Source organism: Bidens hawaiensis, unplaced genomic scaffold (genome assembly GCF_021521415.1).
Source record: "Bidens hawaiensis isolate Kalapana, Puna unplaced genomic scaffold, B.hawaiensis_p1.1 tig00029389_1, whole genome shotgun sequence".
In the NCBI taxonomy this organism is placed as follows: Eukaryota; Viridiplantae; Streptophyta; class Magnoliopsida; order Asterales; family Asteraceae; genus Bidens; species Bidens hawaiensis.
Genome location: NW_027494873.1, coordinates 170,539 through 194,537, shown reverse-complemented (window position 1 = coordinate 194,537; position 23,999 = coordinate 170,539). Strand labels below are relative to the sequence as shown.

The window sequence follows — 23,999 nt, the reverse complement described above, 5'->3', positions numbered from 1 at the left end:
ACCCGTGTTCAACGGGTCATGCATAGTAATGTTATGACTCTAAGATCAGCAAATGCAGTTTTTAAAAGATTATGGTTTGCAATTTTAAAAGGGGTAGCGGCGCAGCTTGTTGTCCAATTTCCTCCTGTTTCAATGTAATAAAAAATTTGATTTTACCTCAAAATATCATTTAAAATAAAAACGTTTTAAGTTTATAATTTAGGTATGTAGTAGGGATGTGTCGTTTAAGTTAATTAGGTGTAATCCCATACTATGAAAAATTTGAAAACTAATCCCGTAATCATATTATTTTCAAACTCTACCGATCAATCGCACCAAAACTCAATTGAAGATCGATGCTAATGCGTTAGACCTAGATGTATACTTTGCTCATTTAGTATCAACTATCAAGGAGCCACTTAGCGATTGATCGAATGAGAACGAGTCGATACATGTTGTTTTAGTGATTTAACTTAGGTTTTAATTTTATATGTGATAGATACTGTGAATAGTTAGGTTTTTGTTAGTATTGTGAAATGAGCTTGGAAAATGAAGGTGACAGCTCGGTTATCGAATCCGAAAAGTAATTAGTTTATTTTGTGGAGATTTGTTAGTTTAATTGTTGCCAGTAGTTATTAATTTGTGTTGTGTGATTCAGGAAGTCAAGAGTTTTGTATACTAGAGATTTTCTTCTTTCGTTGAGTGAGTTGGAAGTATGCAAAAGCCTGCCGAGTGGATTAGATCGATCGATTCTCAGGTAGATTATCCAGTTAGTCCAGTGTTGTAAAAGTTGGATTCCAAGGCCGACTAGTCGTTCCTCTGACCCCTACCTTGGAGACTTTTTCCAAGTCGGCCTGGATTAGTCGGAGGCGGTCAAAGTCGGTCAAAAGTCGGACTAGTCGGGCTAGGCGGTCAAAAGTCGCCTAGGGTCTGCTTAGCGACTTTTGCAACATACATATATATGCCAATATGTGAATTATTCTGTTATTGTTATTGTTATTGTTATTGTATGGTGTGATTGTGTCATTGTGTTAATGTTGGTTTACTAAAATTAGGGAGTTTGAAGAGAATACCGTACAGGAATGGGCTAGAACGCACGGGAAGTTGCCGTTACAAGGTTTTCATCGTAACGATTACAGCTCTTCACCGCCGACCAGGGGTGATTTGAGTAATTATTCTCGGTATGGAAGATGGGACGGTCGTTCTTCTGGACGGAGTGATAAAGATGGAGATGCACAGTCTGATATTGATCCAGGTTGGTTTTTTAGTGTATAACATGCTACGGTTGATAAGTTATTATGCACGCTAATTTGAAGGTTTGACATACGTATACACTTTGTTTTTTCTTCATTTCATTGATTTTTATAAAGTCACACGTGTTTTGCACATTTGCTTCTTATTAGCTACTAGTATGTTTTGTGAGTATTAAAAGTGTGCTTGTGCTGCTGATATGGGTAGTAGGGTTCATTAACAGCCATTATAAGATATGGGGTAAATAGTAAGTGGGTGTTTGGGATTGCTTATTTAGGCTTCTTTTTAACTTAACTTTTTAGAAAAGTTATTAAGTTAATAAGGTGTTTTGTAAGTCAGTATATTGTGAGTCATAAGTTAAGATATTCTGACTTATTAACTTATGACAAATAGTTATAGGAGTTAAAATAAGGAATCCCAAATAGTAGTGTTGTTATACCAGTAGTGTTTATTTAGAAACCCTATAACATATTACTATATATTTCAAAACACATTTTCATTGATGGCATCACATGTCCAACAACCAAGCAGTGCATATATGTGTGTATGCGTTGCTGATTTTAATCTTCTTAAGTAGATTCTGGAAGGCGTAATTATGGCAATCAATCTCTTCGACCGTGGCAAAACTCAGAGCATGATGGACTTCTTGGTAGTGGTTCTTTTCCTAGACCCTCGGGTATTGCAGGTGGGACCTCTGCTCCAAAGGGCCCCATAAATGAACACTCTCATCTCAATAGAAGTACCGAGGCGTATCAGCCCCCCCGTCCTTTCAAGGTTTAAGTTGCTAAAAACTTTATTTGTGTTAACTACTTTCATTTCGGTCGGTTCAAATTACCATCCAAATGAACCTCTTAACGTGAGATTGAGGTGACAATTTCGACCTGTTTACTTATGAACAGGTCAAACAAGTCGGAAGTTATTCACAAAAGCTATTAAATCATTGTATTAAAATAGATTGCTATAAATCAATGTTGTAGAAGTAGTTTTACAAGGCCGAGTACTCGCTACAAGGTATGTCGCCGAGAGGAGTTTCTTTAACTCCGCCTAGTTACTAAGAATCGATCAAGGGTGGTTAACCTCGGCTAGAATCACATCTTGTCGGTGAACTTGTGCCGATTTTGACTTAAAAAAATAAAACATAATTCGTATCTCTATATTGTTAAAGAACAAATATCATTTTTTTAATTAATGATTAACAATTTTTAGAATAATTTATCATTTAAAAATGTATTTCTCTTATTTATATTGATATTAACGTATTTTGTTATAAATATTGGTAAACTAATGATATTTGGCATATATATAATACCCAAAAATTAATTTTCATTTTATTCTCCGAGTACTCCGAGTACACCCAACTCCCCAGTCGACCTCCTAGGGTCTGCCTAGCGACTTTTACAACCATGCTATAAATATAGTATGCATGTCTACCTGTATTTATATTTATTACTGTTTTGTTTAGGTTGTGCCGCATTCCCGACCAAACACACATGACTCGTTTAATGATGAAACATTTGGTTCCATTGAATCTACAAGTCAGGATAGATCAGAAGAGGAAAGAAAGCGAAGAGGTATCATTATCTTTATAAACCCTTCTTTTCCTTTCTGTTGGTGGTTAATGATCTGCAAGTCGCTGACTTATGCCTTTTAATTTTCTTTAAGCTTCTTTTGAACTGATGAGGAAGGAGCAACAGAAAGTGCTACAAGAAAAGCAGAAAACAAGTGCAAGTAAGGTTAAAAGTGATGACTTTACAGATCTTATATTGGAGGAGATCAAGGAAGAAAGGGTTCCAAAGGATGATTCTGGGAAGTCAAATTTGCAGTCTTCCAAACCCCGACCACTGGTGCCACCTGGATTTAAAAGCACAACCCTTGAGAAGAGTTCAGCCACAAACTCGATTTCTTCTACCGAGAAAGATGTAAGTAACTTAAGTTATGTATGCATATATGTCGCGTTTATGCATCGTTAATGTGCTCGTTAATTTCGATTAAGTGATTAATAGTACGTGGAGGTGGCCATTTCAACACATTTACTTATGAATGGGTTGATTTGGGTTATGTTTTATTTATCACAGGTCGAACGGGTAAATAAAAAAGGAAAATTGCTAGAAAGGATACAGATCAAATGAGTTGGATGTTTCAAACAGGAGTTACCAAAAGTGTATTTTTTATGCATAAAACCTTTAACCTCGTACTGTCTTTTTCTTCAAAATTTAATTCTTTTTGAGCTAGTAAATTAATTCTTTTTGAGCTAGTAAATTAAACTTTTTAAGCAATAAGTGTTTCGGGCCGATCCATCCCGATCCAACTCAACATGCCCATTTTGTCGCATCAACCACCCACCCATTCTTCCACCCATGCCTTTTTGTGTCACAATCTAGTTATATAGTCGGTCACTCATTTGTCAAATAATTTAAATGAATATTCATTTCTTTTTTGAAAAGGTCAACTCAACTCATTTAAAATTAATTGACCATATTATGATCTTTCTAAGCAACATATATCTTCATGTATTATTCAGCAGAGTGCAAAACCTGGATTAGAAGAAATTTTTTTACTTGCAAAGGGTAACCACACTCAAAATGAGACCCTAGATAACAAGGGAAGCATACAAATACAATCAGGTGACCATCATCTGAGCATAATCTCTGGTTTTCCAGAACTACATGAAGCTGTAGATGGTGAAGTATTTGAACTCGCAACAAATAAAATCAGCAATTCCAGTCAGGAAAATACAACCTCCATCCTCGGGAGACTTTTTGGCAATGGTCCAACAATTAGAGATGGTGTTCCCATAGCTTTTCCAGAGGTATATGCATATTAAATAAGGTTATGTTTTTGTTTATTTCTTGAAATAACATTTTTAAACTCAGATAATTATTTCTTTTTGGGTTCGGTAGCAGAACATTAAACCAGATGATTCCCCGAGTCCCCGCAGTGTTCAGTCTTCCAGATTTTCTCAGTGGTTTAATGAAGACGGTATGTTAATCTTCACAGTTATCTGCATTTATTCGGTTAAATTCTTTTTGTCTGTGTATTTTTTTTAAATGTATTTTGCCATTTGCAGAACATGTGGTTGATTTTTCGTCTAGCAGATCAAATGACTTGCTCTCACTGATTGGTGGTGGTGAGAAAGTTAACCCTATCTCACCCGAATTATCATGCAAGGGATTTGGAATTACCAAAACGCCTTCCAACCCGAAGCATTTATTCAACAATTTTAAGCAGGAATCTGCACCATCTCCGGTTGCTGCAGTTCTTACATGTGAAGACCTTGAACAAACAATAATGTCTGAATATAGTGAAAAAAGTTCAAGTTTTCTGCCACCTGTCCCTGATTGGACTGTTTCGGGTCAAGAAAACATGGATGCTAGACCAGTTGATAGTCAAGCAACTCATCACTTGCTTTCATTGTTACAAAAAGGACCCACCATCGATGATGGCCCAAATCCAAATGTTGGGCCTGTTGTGCCGGTTGAAGGCTTGAAGCACATCCTGGTAATAATCAGGAAGTTGCTAATTCTGGTCAGAATCTTTCACTTGAAGCCCTTTTCGGAACCGTTTTCATGAAAGAGCTGCAATCGGCCCAAGCACCCATTTCTGTTCCGAGGGACCCACCTGGGTCAGCCAGAATCAATTTTCCCAAGCCTCATGATTTATCAGTTTTTAGCGTCGATGGGATGGGACCCACCATGAAACAGCCTGCAAAATCAGATGACTCTGAAAACTGGCTACAGTTTAATGGTGAGAAAGTCAAAGTTGACCCGAGTAAAATCCACCTACCCGAAGAAGAGAGCTTCATTATTGGTGATGCCGCAAACACTTATAACTCAAATACAGGGAAAACATTACCTGCTGATGTGGCGTTTGATATATCCGAGAAACTTGCGGTTCTTAATTCTGGGTTTGGAGCTCGTGGGCCCTATGACATGTTGCAGCCTGAGAGACAATTTAACAATAATCAGTATCAGAGACCGGCGTTTCATCCATCTGATACTAGCCCGCATCATATGAACTCCCAGATGAGCTTTCTAGATCAAATTATGCAACGTGACAACACTATTATTAATGAAACAATGCCAAGAAACGTGCATGCTCCCGGTCTTCATCACCCTGATGCTACGGTTGCAGGGTTAGATGTCCCTGTTAATCCTAATATTCATCATCAAGTGTTGCCACAAATGATGATGCAAGGCACTTTCCCGCCACCTCAATTGTAAGCGTCCAGTTTTATGCCAGGTCATGGATTCAGTGTTGGTGGACCCGGTTTGCCATTTTCCGGTAATTTCTTTATAACTTTACAAAGTGATTATTAAATATTGAATAATCATATTCAACTTGCAATTTGACAGTCCCAGTTGCTGATGGTACGAACCATTCGGAAGCATTTCATAGGATGGAGATGGAAATGTGGGCCCAGTCAAAGCAGGTGCGTCCAGTCAATGCAGGATCTGTCCAAGGGATATATGGGCATGTGCCTGAGCTGGATATGAGTTCTAGATATAGATAGATGGTAAGCATATGAATGTAGTGTTGCGTCTTGTACATGGGGTTATGTTGTGTGCTACCTGGAATCCATTCGTGGCCAACAAGGTTAGCGTGTTTGTTCTGAAACCGAAAGAAAACAGAGATGTTTGGAACCTGTTTTCTGGCCGTGTTTTTCACGAGATTTAATTTTTCTTTTTCTGTGATACCATTTTGCTATTCAGAATGTAGATTTTTGATCATTTATGTTGGAGGTGCATATTAACTTAAAGCTTAGTTTTATTTACCGTTGTTAGGTACAATGTGATATAAGTCAATAACTAAGCCTGGTAAAGTGTGCCAGACAGCTCGGGTAGCGGGTCAGGCCGGGTTTGGGTCAAAACCAGTCTGATCAAAATAGGTTGGCCAAAATAGACTAGGGCTTAAATGAGACGTTTTAGAATAAAAAAGATCAAAACAGTTTCACCGCTGTATATTTATAGCAGCTAGCGGTGATGGGTAAAGATGGTGGCAAAGGTGGCAACGATGCCGTCACTGGTTATTGTGTCGATGTGGTGCCAGCGGCAGCTGATGGTGGTGATCTCAACAGGGGTGATGTGGTGGCAGCGCTCTCATTAGTTTTCTTAAGGTTCCCAGATGCCCAAATAAGTTTCACAACGTTAACAAAAGTTATAAAACTCGTGGTTTACAATTTAAGTTAATAATCGGCGAGTTTTATTAACTTAGTTGTTATATTTATGCGATTACCAAACTTTGGCAACTTGTCATTTAATTGAAAGACAATGACAACACAAACTGAGATCATGTGATGAACATTAAACAATCTAATCACACTTACTAATATAACATGGATTCCAAAACCAAACACACTATCTTGAAAGGAGATTATTTTGCTCCTAAAAAAACATGATGACAGATTACAACACATGCCATTTACAATTCTGCCCTTGGTTCTTGTACTTTATATATGTAGCAAAAGCAAATCAACAAAACACCTACACACCTGCCAGTAAAAAACATCACAAACACCATATCCTCGCAACTTTAAATTCACGTTATTATACACGATACCTGGGGCTTACAAAAACCCAGAAATATAAGATATTCAAGACCTCAAGTCGGGATTGCTTTCGCAGGCAGGGCATGAAGACCACTTAACGAACCGCCTGATGTAACCTTCCCGGTGTCCACGTCATACGAAGAAAATAATTTCTTCTGTACAAACACAACATAAACATAAAAGTTGTTAATTTATTCATAAAAATGGGTTTGTAACGATGAACGTTAATGAGTACATACATAGTCTTCAAACTGCGGGCTTTTCAAATTAGCACATAGATTCTTCATCAACAAAACCACCTGTTACGACAGCAAATTGTCTCATCAAACAAGTTTTAATACGCTTTAAAAAAATAATTAAACTTAAAACATAACAAATAGTCGTACCGTTTCAACATCCACTGGATCCATCATCTTTAACTTCTGCAAGTGGTTACTTTCATTAGGGTCAAAGATCCCACCGATGAATCTGTAGACTTTCGGGAAGTCTGGCATGACTGCACATGACATAAATCTAAATATTAACCATATTGTATGTATCCATAAGACCATAACTTTCTTTATTTAAATTAAAACAATGTGTTTTAAATTCCTGTTTATTGGATCATAATTCATACCCCGTGCTATCTTTCTCTGACTTACGTCATGCAGGCTGGTCTTTCACCAGCCGACCATTTCCCTGGATCACCTTCGCTGCTGCTACTGCAACAATTATGTGATCTGACATCCTCTGCAATTCACAAAAAGAAAGAAACATTTATGCTTGAAAACTTAACTCAATTGTTTTTCTTGTAAACAAAAACAAGCAAATGTGAGTGTGAGCCCGAGCCCGAACCTTGTGTGGGCTCATCAGGTGCTGCTATTGTAGTATTGTACATCCATGGATTTGTAGCCCACTGATACGGATTGTTCATGATGATATCTTCATGTTTGATTACACCGGTAGCCGAATGTTGCGCTCCTAGAATTTTGGGTGCGTCTGAGTTTCAGAAACAAGTACATAGAATGTCAGCATGGATTGTTTAATTTGTTTTAAACTTCTCTAAGGGAAAATGTTAAATAATAATCCAACCGTGTTTTGGAGCTTTGTGAGGGTATGGATGTGATGCTTTCCTCTTTGGCCGTGGAGGTGGGACGTGCTCATTTGTCCCACTTTTTTGCACCTTTAGAAAGTACTTCTGGGCATGGCTACGTATCTGCTCAACAAAAATATAAAAGAAATCCCAATTAGATTTAATATACTACCGGTATTTGATTTTTTTTTCTTTCGTTTTCCTTTTTATGCAACTTTAAGAAGAAGTTGCTCTATATAATAGTAAACAAACTGTTGTTTATAATCTTGGACCCAACAAAAGCTTCAATCTTTTTCCAATCACGATCAAAGCTGGAAATTATAGAAAAGTATTAAGAAAAGGTAAGTCAGAACCTCATTATGAGATTTAAAGATATCCCACGTATACTAACTACATTGAAATCATCACTTATGAATTATGATCTCGGTAATGTGCCTAAGAACACTTTGAAGCCAAACTGAATTAAAATGATCCATAATAAAAGTTTGAAATCATGTAATATAATTAATTCTCACATTTTTGTTTATACATTATACAGGGGAAGGTTCATGTACAAAATAATTTTAACATGAGAATGTAGGAAACAAGACGAATCTACCAAAAATGAGAGCGTAGGAAACAATACCAACTACAATACCAATCTGCATAAGCAATGTTTTACAATAACAAAGAAAAACCCTAAAAATAACAATAAAAGAATCAAAATTAGCAACAAAATAATAACAGCAAATACTTTTGACACATAAGAAAAAACCTAATATAACGTCACATAATCGGAAATCAGCAAATACGAACAAAAAACAGCAGCAAACACTTTCAAAAACAAACCTAATGATAACAACAAATTGGTTCTCACTGTTTTCACGTTAAGAATTATTTGTATTTGATCCTGAAACTATACAATCATTTACATCCTTAACGAACATATTCTGAAATAGCATACATATCTTCCGGAGTGTCGCATGCAATACTGAATCATAAAGTTAAGCCCCTTCTTCAAGACCCGTCAAGATTTAAGGCCCGGAAATTTACATAATTTCAAATTACCATATACGGAAAACTATGCCTAAAATTTTAAATATACCACAATTAATAAATAAATTACCATTTAATTATAAAAAAAATTCTACATTTTTATAAAAGATCAAGTCTTTAACCATGGCTTAACTATGTTTAAAATGTAAAATACCACAATTCATAAATAAATAGATAAATTACTCTTTAATAATTAAAAGATACTCAATTTTTATAAAAGATCAAGTCTTTTTTATATAGCATAAATCATCAAACTATGACTTCCTTTCTTAGTCATTTAATGCAACTTTTTTCCATGTGACAATACAAACATCTTAGTATATGCGTTTCGTAAGTTCAAATCTCATTAACCCTCAAAAAACTGTACTTCAATAATCAATTTATGAACTTAATAACTTTGCTTACACTAACAAATTAAAAACCCAAACCCGATTCACCCGGGCATACAATTCACCAACAATTACACCCAATTAACTCACACCCACATAAATAAATACGCGCACACACATATAATACAGAGAGATTAGATTAAACAGAAACATACAGGTGAAGTGCTTCAAGAAACTTATCATGTTCAACGTCAGTCCAATTCTGTCTAGACTTAGTTATCGTATACGGCTTCCGAATCTTCTTACTCGGGTCATCTGCAATCGAATTCGGGTAATTAACGCCGACGGCAGGATTATTAATATTATTATTATTATTGGTGGTCACCGGCGGCGGCGTCGGAAGTGGAGGATCAAAACCCATAAAGAAGTTATTATGAACTTAACGGGTATGATGATTAATCGAAGAATTGAGTGAGTGATTGTGATTAGGGTTTTGGAGTTGAAGAATTGAGAAGGTTCTGAAAGTAAATGGTGGATTGGATGGGATGGGATTGGGGTTTCTAGAGGAGAATAGTGGCCGGACACGTGTCAGGACTTTGGAATAATAATAATATAATAACAAAGACTATTCTCTATTTTTGTTTTTGTCAAATACTTGGGATACAAAGTATATTCTTTGAATAAAGGTTATCATAAATATGGGAGATCGTGCTCAAAATTTTCAGCTAAAACGTGTAAACTTGCATTACTAAACAAAAAAGGGGTCGGGCCACCTTCGTCCCTGGCGGTGAGTAAGGTGTTTGTAGCCTAACAATACTAAGATGTAAGGAAAATGTTTCTTTTTTCTTTAGGTTAAGGGTTCAAGTCCTATAGTAATTACAGGGTGTATAAGTATTAAGCTAGTAATAAAAAGAGAGCGGTTTGATGAGAGCAAGAGTGAAACTTGATTATGCTATATACATCTCTCCTTTTCTCAAAGGTTTAGAAAGATTTGTAATAGGTTTTAAAACTTGAGAAAATTCCTAGAATAATCATATGAATAGTCAACTCCTTAACTTACACATGGATTTCTCAAAATCTTTCAAAATGAACAATGCACTTTTGGTGCGTGAATGCCATCCACCTATGTTCGTCGAATACGCAGAACACACAAATCTACCCGAGCCCACTGATGAAGACGAGTCCCACGCGCCACCAAAATGTTTTAGCGTTATCACCCAACTCTCTTTATCTGTCTCAACGTCAACAAGCCGGACTTATCTAAGCTCAGATCCATATGCTGAGCCCAATGTGAAACACATGCCACAAAGCAGCGATATGATCAATATAGCACTTATACGAATATTGAAAAGTGGGTGAGCTCGGCTCAAGCACGTTTAAGTTTGACTCTAAAATAGCATTCTTTTACTATAGTCGCATAACTTTACTGAAACTACTTATTAACTGTATTCTACAAAACAAAAAACCAAGAAACCATCCAAAAACCACTAGATTATTATTCATTGGGTTTACATAAACAAACTTACATAAAGATATGGGCAAAAGCATAAGTTAAGCTGCCAGCCTGCCACTGGGAGATTTACATGAACCAAACATTATTATAAACCAAACCTCACTATCACTTCAACAGTTCATCCCCAAACCTATCTACAAAACAACTTTTGCAGCAAACCCGCAACCATTTTCATCCACGTACATCAAGCTCACTCCATTTCCGTGCTACTGGCGGGTTGACGGTTTGCTGCAACAAAACAGGATGTTTAAATCCAGAGTATGTTCCTTTTTAGCATTTTTAAGACGTGGGAAGCGATTAAAAGCTCAAAAGAATCTCCTTCTGAAATTGCGAGTGGTTGCTTGATACGAGCGCATGAGCAAACCAACACCAATCCCGACACCAAGACACACCCCAAGCCCGATCCCGACGCCAACTCTTACACCAGCATTGAACCAGGTAAGCTGACCATCTTCATCATAATACATTTCCTCTGAATTATAGTAACTTGGTCTCACTTTCACCTCTGATTCATACTCATACCCTTCTTCCCCTGTATGCTGAAAAAAATATATATTATAACAATCAATATCATTTCTCATAATTCACAAAAATATATGTTTAACAGCTAACAAAAGAGGCACGCTATAGCTACGCCACCCCATCTGATTTCATGCCATCAAACAACCGTCTAAAAAAAGTCATGCGGCTGTTTTGACCAATAAAAAAAGGTCAAAACTATAAAAATTATCAGAAAGCCCCTTTGGCCACTCTGACCATAGACGGTCAAACTTTTAAAATTTTGATCAAAACGACCAAAAATCAATTTTATTTTCCATTATCACGGAAACATTTGCTTAATAATTAACTAATGGGTCATGCTATAGCTACACTACCCATCAGATTTCACCGTATCAATCAAACGGCCATCCAAAAAACGCTCAAACAGCCATTTTGATCAAAAACGTCAAATTTTGAAAATTATTGGTCAGAATGGTTGTTTGAACATTATTCGGACGCTATTCTAACCATTGGGACCAAACTTCGAAAACTATTAGCATTTGACCAATATCCAAATGACCATGTTCTAACCATAAACGACCAAACTTTGTATTTACCATCAATTTCCGCTGCTGTCCCGCAACCCCATTTTCCCTAACCGGTTCCTTATCCCCTTCCTCATCTTCACCCTCCGGAATCGCATCAAGCGTCATCCCAAGCCTCGCCCCTCGCCTCCTCGGACTAACCTGAACCGTTTTCGTCAATATCACCGGCACCGTTGAGCAACACCCTGCGATATAAACCTCCACCGACGTCGAAAACCCCCCAAATTTCGACAAATTTGCCGCATGGAAATCCATACCCCAACCCGATTTCAACCCACTAATATTATGATTATGATTGTTATGATTATTATTAATAATATTATTATGACCGTTTTCTAAACCTCCATTACTCCAATTCGATTCGATTCTCTCTAACGATCCACACAACACGAGCTCCCGATCATCCGATTCATCATCAACAACCTCAAACTCAATCGCACCAGAAACCCTAATATTATCAGTACTAACATACGTCACTTCTGACGACTCTGTATCCACACGGTCTCTGTTCAACGTCACTAACGCCGTGTTAGCTGACGGAACCCTAACGCCGTTAATATCGAGTGACACACCGATCTCACGGCGTAGGTGACGGAGCGTTAGTTGACCCGGCAAGGCGTTAACGGCGCACGGTGTGATTCTGACGTAAAACAAACGGATTTCTAACAAACCTGAGGGGCCGTTAAGTGATCCGTTCATGTAATTGAAGGGTTTGTATGGTGAGATTGAATGATGGGTTTGTTGTTGATTCATTGGATTTGAGAAATTGGTGATTTGGATTTGGATTTGGATTCAAGGGTTTGTGAGGAAACTTGAAAGCTGTGAAATTGGGGATTTTTATTGTTTTTTAGGGTGAATTTGATGGAGCTGGTGAATCACGCGCCAGTCTACGTGGCGGGAGTGTATGTGACACGTGTCCATGGTTGTGAAACTGTGGCCGTGAGTTATTATTTTGTGAGACAGACCATAAGTTTTGATTTTGTATTTTTCTTCTTAGAGTTTTAGGTTTTGTTCATACTAAATCAGCTTGAGCTCAACTGGTATAGAGAGAGTCGGGAAACTTTGACCACATGTGAGATTTGAGCTGAAGGTTGTAAGTTTTCAAGTTTAAATATGATTTTAATCGGGTTTTCTCAAGAACAATAGATGATTGGTTTGGGTTACTCGAAGCTGTTTATGATAGCTGACGTATAAGATCACTTTTTGGCATTGGGATATCTTGGGTACCTGGCTTTATTTGTTGGTTGTTTGGTTTTGGTTATAGAATGATTTGTTTTCCATCTTTTTTGAAAAAAAATTCAAGATTTTTCAACGTTAACTAGACTTTGTATTTTATTAGAATCATATTTGAGGTTTTCTTAGTTATATTTCATTATTTTGAACATTTGTTAGAGCATTCATAATGCGCAACCCAACATGAGGTCCGAATGATGTGGTAAAGGGGGGATGAGGGTGGTGGCCTTCTCTTGTTGTGGATTGAAGTTTGTGGTGTGGAGTCCTTGGTGCAAACAAGAGGCGAACAACAATGATGAACCCCCCCCCCCCCCCCCTCTCTCTCTCTCAGACACACACATATATATGGAGGGTTATCCTAAACACAAGTAGTTTCTTAGGAAGACTAGGAATAAATCATAGTCATCGGATCATGTTAATCAATGGTTGAAATTTAAAATTACAAAAAACCGATATAGTTTTCTAAAATTGTTCTTTAACCTTTAGTTGTAATGCCACATGTAAAAAATTTATTAATTCTTACCATTCATAGAAACTAATTACTTTTATTTGAGCCATTATATATATATATATATATATATATATATAACTATAAAATATACGCAACTGGCCAAAAAAAGCCTATTTTTTGAAATTGCAGGTGCCCCAAGCCCCCAAGCGAAAATTGAAATATAGGCTCTTATGTATAAAGCTCTCCCCCAAAGATCGGCGATAACTATGATAACAATAAACAAAACAAAGTTCACAGCCTCACACCGTATTTTTCTATCGAGATTGCAAATGTAAATTAAAGGTGTTTGGGTAAGCTTTTGAAATTGTGTTTTTTGCTTTTTGAAAAATAAAAACAACTTTTGAAAAGCACCAATTTGAACTTTTGAAGGAGTTTTGCCGAACACATTTTGCTTTTCAACAAGCAAATAAGCAAGTTTTAAAAACTCACCCAAACACCCCCTAAGTCATATCGTTTATCAGCTCCAACCCTATGAAAGACATACATTAAACCATATTGTTTACTATCTGTATGCATCCATACCCTTCAGTAATGTTTCTACATATACATTCGCCTATAAAACCTTATGAAATGTGAGAATATACATGACGCGATATGGTGTTTACTAAACGCGCGCTTGTTTTGCAAGGGGTGGCGTTTAGTACCATTAAAGGAAGAGGGTATCCGAAAAGACATCATGTCTAGTGATACTTAAACATAGATATCATACGCGATATATAAGCACGTTGTAACATGATTTTACCAAGGTTTTAAATTTATAAAAAATGATTTTTATTTAAACCAAACACACACAATCAGCCAGAGAACATCAAGTGATAACCGAACAAGGCTTCCGCGTCTAACTGTAACCGATTCCCAACTTAAGAACTTAAAACAACATAGAACAACTTTGTCACATTAACATAGTACAACATACCATTAGAGTACTACATCTACCAATAATAATGTCAAAACCAAAACACCACCTTTTTTACAAAGGGGTGGCTGCAAGTGTTTCAAAAACAAGCTCCAAATCGCTGATTTGGTTGCGAACAAGATGCAAGTTTGATTGCAACCTCGTAATTTCTTCGTCTTTCATTTTCTCCATACTCTTATTTTGCGCCATCTTTTCCTGCAACTTACGCATCCTCACTTTTAATCGGTTCATCTCTTTCTCCATTAAAATCTTTTCATGTTTGCACTTTTCAAGCTCTTTATGAGCATCATGTTCACTTACTTTGTGTTTCAAAGAAAGCAACTCGTTTAAACGGCTTCGCAATGAATCCACATCAAACCCATGAGGCTCCAAGTCGACTAAAGTATCCAAAATGTCGTTGATTATATCAACCGGATCATTGGGTTTTAAGCATGAAAACCTCTGAATGAGTTTCAAATACGTGACCATGTGACCAACGGCTAAACCCTCACGATTAAACTGTTTTGCGTTTTTCAATGGTGAAAAATGCGGCTTTTGAGGCGGTGTTAGTGCCATGAGAGATTCAATGGCCAGCCAGATTGAAGACTGCTTGATAAAAGGCCAATCTTGTTGGTAGTCGGCGGTGACAATGACATGATTTAGTGATTTATCGTGGTGGTGAGGAGGACTACGACAAGAACTACCTATGTACACCAATAATAAAGAAACAATATTAATTTAGTGAAGAAAAAATATGAATCCAAAAGTTATGTTGGTGAAAATAATTAAAGTAACTTACTCGTTAAAACTGGAAGTGGATGCGTCCCTTCGCACGAGCCAGATAGAGGCCGTTCATCAAGATCAGTAGTTCCTAGAAACATGTAATTAAATAAATATGATAAATTCAACTCGTGTGAAAATGCGTCAATTCGGGGTATTAATGATGATGGTAAAATATATATAAAAAAAATATTGTTTGTTACTAATCAAAAATCTAATTCAGTACCTTTTAGTAAACCAATTGGTTTTTTAACCACAAACTTCTGTGGTTTTCCCCTCTTTCTTTTCTTACTGTTCTTTCCATCATCCGCCCCGCATGTTTTCTGGTAACAAAGACAAATCAAACATTATTGCTAATTTTGTCCGAAAACTCATGATATTTATTACCTTCAAACCCGCCTTATAAATTTTATTTTTTTTTTACCTTTGTTAGAATATGTTAGGATTACCTTCATCAGGGTTACGACCGTCAGGATTAGAGTTTCGTATTTTGTCTATTTATACTATTAATAGGTTGTAATATATCACTCTCAATAAATAATGTTTCTTACCATCACAACCGACAAATCCACCATCTTTGGTGGTCTTTCCTTCTTTGTTTTCTGCTGGCTCTTGCCCTATTAACAACAACGACAAGTCCAACATTATGCTAGTTTTGTCCGGAAACTATTCAACTTATTATTAAAGTTTCAAAGTGCATAACTACTTACTGTAATGATTTTATCATGGTGAGGTGAATCTTGATGAATATCATTAGATCCGCTTGTTTCCAAAACAGGCGCAAAAACTTTAGCGTGTTCCTTGCTACCTATACCATTCGTAGCAGAATTACTTTCCTGCACAAGGGGTAGATTAGTAAATCGCTAAAAAGTACCAATCGGAAGAGGGTATGTTAACTCACCGATCTTTTTTGTGAAAAACTCTTATTCTTAGCAGAAAGTGGCGTGCACAAGCTTACATTGTCCGCATCAGTTTGAACTTCACCTGATGTACTATTCAAAAACAAAATTAGATAAAAGTTTGCGCATTTATAGTCAAACAAACCATTTAGAAGCCAGAAGTAAAACATAAATCTATAAATAAAATGAGGTTTTTGAATAATGATTTGTTTGACTATTAACAAAAAATTCTTGAAAACAGTTTCAAAGATAAGTACGGACAAAGTTTCAGGTTCTGATAATATCTGAGCAGCCGAAGCAGTAGTGTTGACTTCTGGTTCTGATAAAGTTTGACTTTGACCAACCAAAGCAATATTAGCGCTGGTATCTTGTCCCAATAAGGTTGGAGCAGTCAGAGCAACCCGAGCAGTAGTGTTGACTTCTGGTTCTGTTAAGGTTTGACCAACCAAATCAGTCGTGTCGGTTTCTGGTTCCAATAAGGTTGGAGCAGCCAAAGTAGAAGTATTGACTTCTGGTTCCGTTAATGTTTGATGAACCAAATCAGTAGTACGCTCGGTTTCTGGTTCCAATAAGGTTAGTGCAGTCAACGCAGTAGACCTACCGACTTCTGGTTCCGTTAAGGTTTGACCAACCAAATCAGTGGTAGTGCTGGTTTCTGGTTCCGATAAGGTTGGAGCAGCCAAAGGAGTAGATATACTGATTTCAGGTTCCGTTAAGGTTTGACCAACCAAATCAGTAGTATTGTCAGTTTCTGATTCCAAAACGATCAGAGAAGCCAAAGCAGTAGAACCATCGGTTTTTGGTTCCGATAAGGTTTTACGTTTATACGAGAATGCGTTAATAACCTTTTGATAATATGGCCATGATAAATTTTTCTCCCTAATGGGCCGTTGACCAAACGGATTTTCCGATACAAACTTTTGTACGTTCTCAGATGCTGCTAACCTTTCCAGATAAACGCGAAGGTCGCCATCTGGACCTGTAATAACGCATCAAGTATATAAACTAATTTGTACTTATTACGTACATGTGGCAAAATGAGCACGTTGGGTAAAACTTCAAAACGAGTTACCTAGGGAATTATCTTCTCTTTTCCAGTAACGGTAAGGGTAAGGAAAGATTGCTGTATGTGGCTGAAAATGAGAAGGGAAAAAAAAGTAAAGTTAACTTATAAGTTTAACCGTAAAGAACCGAAAATATAATAAAAAGAAAACACTAACGGGATTAAGCAGACCCCTGTGTGAAACATTTTCCACTAAAAGTGTATTCGATTCATCATACGCTCCTAATTCCCATGGAAGATTTGGATCTTTCTTTTCCCATAACTTTCTAAGTTCCTTTAGAATTATGTTTTTGGAGATGTTCTCAACACTACGAAAACCAGTGTCCGTACAGTGGGCTAGATCCTGCCCAAAAACATCATCAATATTAATGGAACATATAATTATTAAGCGCCAAAAGTGAAATAAGCAACATAATCGCTTTACCCAACAGAAAAGCAATTTGTGTTGAGCGTCTCTCACGAGAAAGTCAAGGGCGTGTTCCGTATTGTATCTGCATGAAGTTCATAAATACTTATAAGCACAAAAAAAATATTATTATACAAATATATATATATAATCAGATATAGATAGGGTTAGTATAGTAACTCACGATTATGGGTGTAAACGAGACGAGCCACTCATTAGCAACTCGATATTGTCTCGCTAAAAGCTTGAAACAAGCCAAGCTTAGGCGAGCTCGGGATCAGATTGACTCGTTTACACCCCTACTCATGATTCATACAAAGGACTTGACTTTGCTTAAAACCACATAGAAAACCAGAAATAGTCAAATACTAGTAAATCGAACATATTAATTAAATTACCGTGTTGTTGATGTCCAAACACCTACATTGAATGTCTGAAAACAAAATTGCAAGAACTCGTCACAATAAGGTCTCTTAAACACTGCAAAAGCAAAAAAAAAACAAAATAATCAAAGTCATCAATATAAAATAAATTAAAAAATAATTAAGTAGAAGTGGCAAGATGACTAGGTTGGATAACGGGTCAAAACGGTTGAAAAGATCTTTGGGTAAGCAGTTTTCTGTCTCCTTTTAAATCTTTTACAAACAAAAGATTTTAATCTCTGAATAAAACGATTCAAAAGGTCGTATGTACCAAATATAGTCTTTCAGCGAGATTTTCAATCCATTTTTGACCTGTTTGACTTTGACCTGTTACCCTTTTAGCTAGTTATTTTCTAATATCACAGTAAGAATCCAAACCTGCTCTTGACCCGTAAACTGTGTCTGGTCTATATCCTTCAAGTGGGTCCGTTACAACATCAAGAACCAACCCGCCCAAATCAATAACAATAAGTTTCTTTCTCGAACGAGAACAAATAATCTTATGGTAAAAATCCCATGATATGTTGTCGCGTGTTATCGGTGGCTGACCAAATGGATTTTGCTCTACAAACTTTTGAACATTATCAGATGCTGCCAGCCTTTCCAGATAGTTACGAAGATCGCCATCAGGTCCTGTGAGATTAATGAAGAATATAACCACATGATCATCCAAGTAAACTCTCCAAATAAGGGGCATATGGCAAACTTATGGCAAAATAATAATATAAATAAACCCCAAAAACGACAAATACATCGCTGGAACTCTAATAGACTAGAGCTATAAACGAGCCGAGCCTAGCTCAAACTTGAAGTTATACAAGCCGGCATGGCTCGTTTATTTTAACGAGCTGAAAAGTCAAGCTCAAGCTTAGCTCATAAGAAGCTCAAGCCAGATCTATAACAATTTTTATTTTTCACATTTTACGCTCGCTTACAAACGAAGTTACCTAAACCATATAAAAAAAAGACAACATGACTTACCTAAACCATTATCGTGGGCGTCTAGGTAACTGTAAGTATATGGGAATATTGCGGTATGTGGCTGAAAATGTAAACAAGATATATGAAGTAAACTGGCACATTCACTCAACAATAAAATAAATAAATAATACAGCTTACGGGATTGCGTAGCGCCTTATATGGAGAATCATCCAAAAGCAGTGTATTTGATGCATCGTACACTCCTCTATCCCAAGGAAGATTAGGGTCTTGTTTTTCCCATAACTTTTTAAGTTCCTTTAATAGCAACGGTTTATTGGTGTTCTCAATAGTGTTGTAACCGGTCTCTGTGCAGTGAGATTGATCCTGCACAAAAGCCAAATTTCATTATATTAGTAAATACATGAATCACATGTTAATAAACATAAAAAATTATAATTAGTGCATGGCCTTACCCAACAGAAAAGTAACTGATGTTGAGTGTCCTTCATTAGGAAGTCAAGAACTCGTGTTATATTCCTCCTGGAGAAAGTTGAAAATATGACAACACGGTGAGCAGGTTGAAAAAAACATGTCAAAATGTTAAATTTTCTTATATGGGTCGAACGTGCAGGTCGTTTTTTGACCAAATTTTGAGCCTTTTGACCAAATATCCATTTTGACCAAAAAATTAACAACATAGTTTTTGACTTTATAAAATTGCGATCAATCAGAGCGCAACAAGTGCCGTTTGACGAAACAAATTTCAATCCGGCTCGACGGATTCAATCATTTTGATGCAACAGATTCATAAAGACTCCACGAATTAAAAAAATGAATTTTCTTTTAAATTAAAATGTGGCGCAAGAGATTCAAAAGTGGGGTAGGACATTTAACTGAGAGTCTAATCTATCAGTGATTGGTGACATGTTTATGTTTTCTACTATGATTGGTGGAAATTAAAAACATGTACATTTTTGTAATTTCAAAAGACAACTTTATTCCTTTTTTTTTAATATTATCGGTCAAAATGGACATTTTCGTCATTTTCCCATCTTTTAAATCCCCATTCGACAAAAGTAAAAATAACCCAAATTGACCCATTCGAATATAAAACTAAAGGGATTTTTACATATTTTCCCTTCCTAAACCTTTGAAATTACATATTTCCTCAAAATACAAATTTTTAATGCAAAATGTACAATTCTCTTTAAGCATGGTTTGGGGAAATATGTAATTTCAAAGTTTCGGAAGGGGAAATATGTAAATGCCCCAAACTAAAATAGTAACAAATCACCTTGTTCTTGATGTCCAAACTCCAACCCTAAATCTCTCAAAGCAAAACTTCAAAAACTCATCACAAAATGGCCTCTTAAACACTACACCTCAAAACCAGCATCCAAATCAACAATCACTTACAACTCACAAAGTATTAAAACCAATGTTTCAAAAACCGGTACATACCGGCTGGTTGAACCAGTTATACCAGATTTAGGTAAAGCAACCAGTATTTAGAACCCGGTATTTTTGGACGGTTTGCTAGAACATCGTACCGCCGGTTGTTTTAAAAAAATCCACCCGGAGATTTTTGATATTTTTTTGCCGCCCATATTTTTTTTCAAATGACTATTAACCTAGCGCATATAAATTGTAACGAGTAAATACAGTAAAAGACGATGCGTTAATCAACCAATTTTGTATCATGCAAGTCTAAGGTTAGTTTCTTTACATCTTTTATAATCAATTAATTTCGTATACAAAGTAAAAACTTCCTATTTAACTCAATTATTTTTCATGTGTGATATTTATTAATGTACCATGGGTTATTTTTTAAGTTAAAGTTGGATGTATATGGAATTACAGATTAAGCTATTCAATGTTGTACCATTTTTGAACTAAATACTGTACGAGTTAAACACAGTTTTTTAAAACCAACGAAAAGCCTAACCTGCTTTTGATGATATTATTGTATCTGGTTTATGTTGTTTATCTGCATCTGCATCTGGTACAATATCAACAAGCAGCCCATTTACATCAAGAGCAAGAAGCTTCTTTCTGGAACTAGATTGAGTAGTACTGGGCCCCACATCATGTAATATCTTTCTCCTTTTGGCGGGAGAAGAGTCATGCTCCATGCCTGCTAATGAAGTTTGAGGAAGATGAAGAGAAAGCTACCGCCGCCGTTGACCAAAGTGAAGTGGGCTTGTGTTGTTGTTCCGTTTTGTGTTTACCCTAACTGTATGGGTTGTTTATCTTTTTGTCTTGTAACTGACTGACGAAGTTTATTATTATTATTGAATATTTACTGACGTTTGAATATTTCAACATTATTAAATCTTAAATCAAGTTTTACGGAAATAGAAGTTATAAAGTTAAATTTGAAAACGGATTTTCTAGCGAAACCGCCTCATTTCCTAAAACACCGGCCTAAACGCCGCGTATAGGTTTATACGCGGCGTATGAATTTGTGTTTCTAGAAAACACCATCAATTTTGTCTTATTATGTTTTTGTTTATTTTTTTTCTTTGTTATTATTATTATTATTATCATATATTAATTATTTATTTAATATTTAATATTATTTCGGTGAAAAACAGTTAACACATATATATATCAAAAATCATTATAACATCTGTACAAATAAAAGAAAATACGATAACTAGAACATAAAAATCTACATGAAGTCCTCCATGTTCATGCCCATGCCGTCGTCGTGGCCGCCGAGCCCCCCGAACGCGTCGCCAACATCGGTGTCGTCCTCTCCCCTGCGCCTCGGCCTCGAACCGTCCGCGGCATCCCCGTCGTCGCCCCGTCCGCGTCTCACGCCAGACGTGCTCGCCTCGTGGTCAAAACTGGGAGGGGGTGGCAATGGCACACTGTAGGGCTGTCCAGACAGCTCCGCTACCCGACTGCTAACAAGCCAGTCGATCTGGCGCGACATCTGCCTCATCCCCCACTCAAGGCCTGCAACCTAGCGTCGGTAGCAGGACCCAGACGCACCGCGCGATATGTGCGTGGAACGTGCTGCGTCGACCCCTAACAACAAAACAACAGAAATATGTTTAATACGTCTGGACGAATTAAAAGAAACGATAAAACGATAATATATTAAAACGTACCTGAGATGCGCCCGGATCCTCAAGTACGTCACCACCGTCGTCCGAATCCCCGCCGGCCCCCTCCCCCGCGTCGACAGGCTCTTGGACAAGCTCTACCTCCGGTGTCGCGACCGGGGGAGGCTCGACTAAAGGCAACGGGACGTAAGGCGCACATGCCCCCGGCCCGGCCACCAGTCGCTCCTGCGGGCCGTTGGGCCCAGGGAACGAACGCACAATGTGCATGCCGACGCAACGGAGGCGGTCCAGCTCGCTCGGAGGGGTCAAAACGATACGCAGCGATACGAACCCTTTCTTGGATGCTTTCGGTATCAGCATCTCAAATCCGGCTCTTCGATGTCTTCAAACTCCAGCTATCTTGACCTTCAGCCACCACTGACAACCGCAGTTGTGTTGACTCAAACACATATCAGTCGTCACTAAGCTTAAGCTTAGGCTTGTTATTACTTTAATGTTTAGTTGTGGGTATTGTAAGTTGATCATCTTGCGTATGCTAAAAGATTTATCGGCTTATATAAACACAGACATATATATAGTAGACATGCGATATAAGAATTCATTGCTCCGACATGACCAGCACCTGATCGAGATATTGGTTTGATGAATTTGAATCTCTCGGATGCGCGGTATCCGCTAACGGCAGCGATAACTGGAGCCCATACTTTGGACAGAGAAGTGGAAATTCGGTCATTGCTCCAACATAACGAGCAATGGATTGAGATATTATCCCGGACTTACCTGAACCGGTTTACACATATGATGACGTTGATTTAGGTTCGGTGTTGAAGTTGACATTAACACGTTTGCTTACAGCTTTCGTTATGATACACAATAAAAGCACAAACTCAAACAACAATCCATACAACAACAATGCTATTGTATGGATTGTTGTTTGAGTTTGTGCCTTCATTGTGTATTATGCCGGAGGTAACGAAAGCTTTAAACAAACATGTTAATGTCATCGTCAACACCGAACCTAAACCCACGTCAGCATACGTGCCAACATGTTCAGGTAAGTCCTAACTAATATCTCAATCAGTTGCTCGTTATGTTGGAGCGATGACCGAATTCCACTTCTCTGTCCAAAGTACGGGCTCCGGTTATCGCTGTCGTTAGTGGATACCGCAGATCCGAGAGATTCAAACTCATCAAACTAATATCTCGATCAGGTGCTGGTTATGTCCGAGCAATGAATTCTTATACCGCACATCTACTATATATATGTATGTGTATATATAAGTCGATAATTCTTTTAGCATACGCGACATGATCAACTTACAATACCCACAACTAAACATTAAAGCAATAAAAAGCCTAAGCTTAAGCTTAGTGACGACTGATATGTGTTTGAGTCAACACAACTGCGGTTGTCAGTGGTGACCGACGGTCAAGACAGTTGGAGTTCGAAGAAATCGAAGAACCAGATTTGAGATGTCGATAACGAAAGCAGACAAAAAATTGAAAGTTCGTTTGGAAATGCCAGTTTTTCCAAGTAAGCCCCTACAACTAATTTCAAGATGTCGATAATGAAACCAGCCAATAAATTGAAAGTTTGTTTCGCACTGTCAATTTTCCCAAATAAGCCATGCAACTGAACAACCGTTGTCGAATTTCGAATAATAATATATTATTGATAAGTAAATAATATTAATAATAATAATAATAAACATAAATAACATTAATAATAACAATTGAAAAGAAATGAAAGAAAAAAAAACCATAACAAGACAAAACTGATGGACTTTTCTAGAAAACCTAACACCCACCCAACATAACCCGCACCCGTTTGATATAATATAATATAACCTAAATAATATAATATGATATAATATAACATAATAAAATATAATATAATAATAACATATTTTTATGTTATGATATTATATTATATTATATTATATTACGTAATATTATATTCTACATTACACTATAAGAATGTACCTCCAA

The 23,999-nt window shown here is 37.0% G+C and overlaps 3 protein-coding genes and 1 pseudogene across 4 annotated transcripts; 1 reads left to right on the top strand and 3 right to left on the bottom strand.

Moving 5' to 3' along the window:
* Positions 1 to 643: 643 nt before the first annotated feature.
* Positions 644 to 4,800, top strand: LOC143578887 (uncharacterized). Its single transcript, XM_077062348.1, has 7 exons — positions 644 to 736; positions 1,035 to 1,234; positions 2,693 to 2,801; positions 2,893 to 3,149; positions 3,752 to 4,039; positions 4,134 to 4,209; positions 4,298 to 4,800. Exons 2-7 carry the CDS (start codon positions 1,163 to 1,165, stop codon positions 4,798 to 4,800), a joined length of 1,305 nt encoding a protein of 434 aa, XP_076918463.1. The 5' UTR covers positions 644 to 736; positions 1,035 to 1,162.
* A 1,748-nt stretch (positions 4,801 to 6,548) lies between these two features.
* Positions 6,549 to 9,632, bottom strand: LOC143578880 (protein REVEILLE 3-like; annotated as a pseudogene). Its single transcript, XR_013143351.1, has 9 exons — positions 9,427 to 9,632; positions 8,120 to 8,158; positions 8,020 to 8,038; positions 7,847 to 7,970; positions 7,610 to 7,753; positions 7,392 to 7,504; positions 7,162 to 7,271; positions 7,015 to 7,074; positions 6,549 to 6,930 (listed from the first exon to the last, which is right to left on the bottom strand). The product of XR_013143351.1 is annotated as a protein REVEILLE 3-like (transcript).
* Positions 9,633 to 10,829: 1,197 nt separating this feature from the next.
* On the bottom strand, positions 10,830 to 12,578 carry LOC143578894 (uncharacterized protein At1g01500-like). Its single transcript, XM_077062351.1, has 2 exons — positions 11,822 to 12,578; positions 10,830 to 11,263 (listed from the first exon to the last, which is right to left on the bottom strand). The coding sequence occupies exons 1-2, from the start codon at positions 12,560 to 12,562 to the stop codon at positions 11,030 to 11,032; spliced, it is 975 nt and encodes a 324-aa protein (XP_076918466.1). The 5' UTR covers positions 12,563 to 12,578; the 3' UTR covers positions 10,830 to 11,029.
* Positions 12,579 to 14,344: 1,766 nt separating this feature from the next.
* On the bottom strand, positions 14,345 to 21,071 carry LOC143578886 (uncharacterized). Its single transcript, XM_077062347.1, has 17 exons — positions 20,885 to 21,071; positions 20,234 to 20,315; positions 19,413 to 19,479; positions 19,138 to 19,323; positions 19,000 to 19,060; positions 18,397 to 18,651; positions 17,995 to 18,076; positions 17,615 to 17,681; positions 17,348 to 17,533; positions 17,200 to 17,260; positions 16,389 to 17,106; positions 16,130 to 16,220; positions 15,939 to 16,064; positions 15,780 to 15,845; positions 15,455 to 15,551; positions 15,248 to 15,319; positions 14,345 to 15,152 (listed from the first exon to the last, which is right to left on the bottom strand). The coding sequence occupies exons 1-17, from the start codon at positions 21,069 to 21,071 to the stop codon at positions 14,524 to 14,526; spliced, it is 3,033 nt and encodes a 1,010-aa protein (XP_076918462.1). The 3' UTR covers positions 14,345 to 14,523.
* Between the last annotated feature and the right edge of the window lie 2,928 nt (positions 21,072 to 23,999).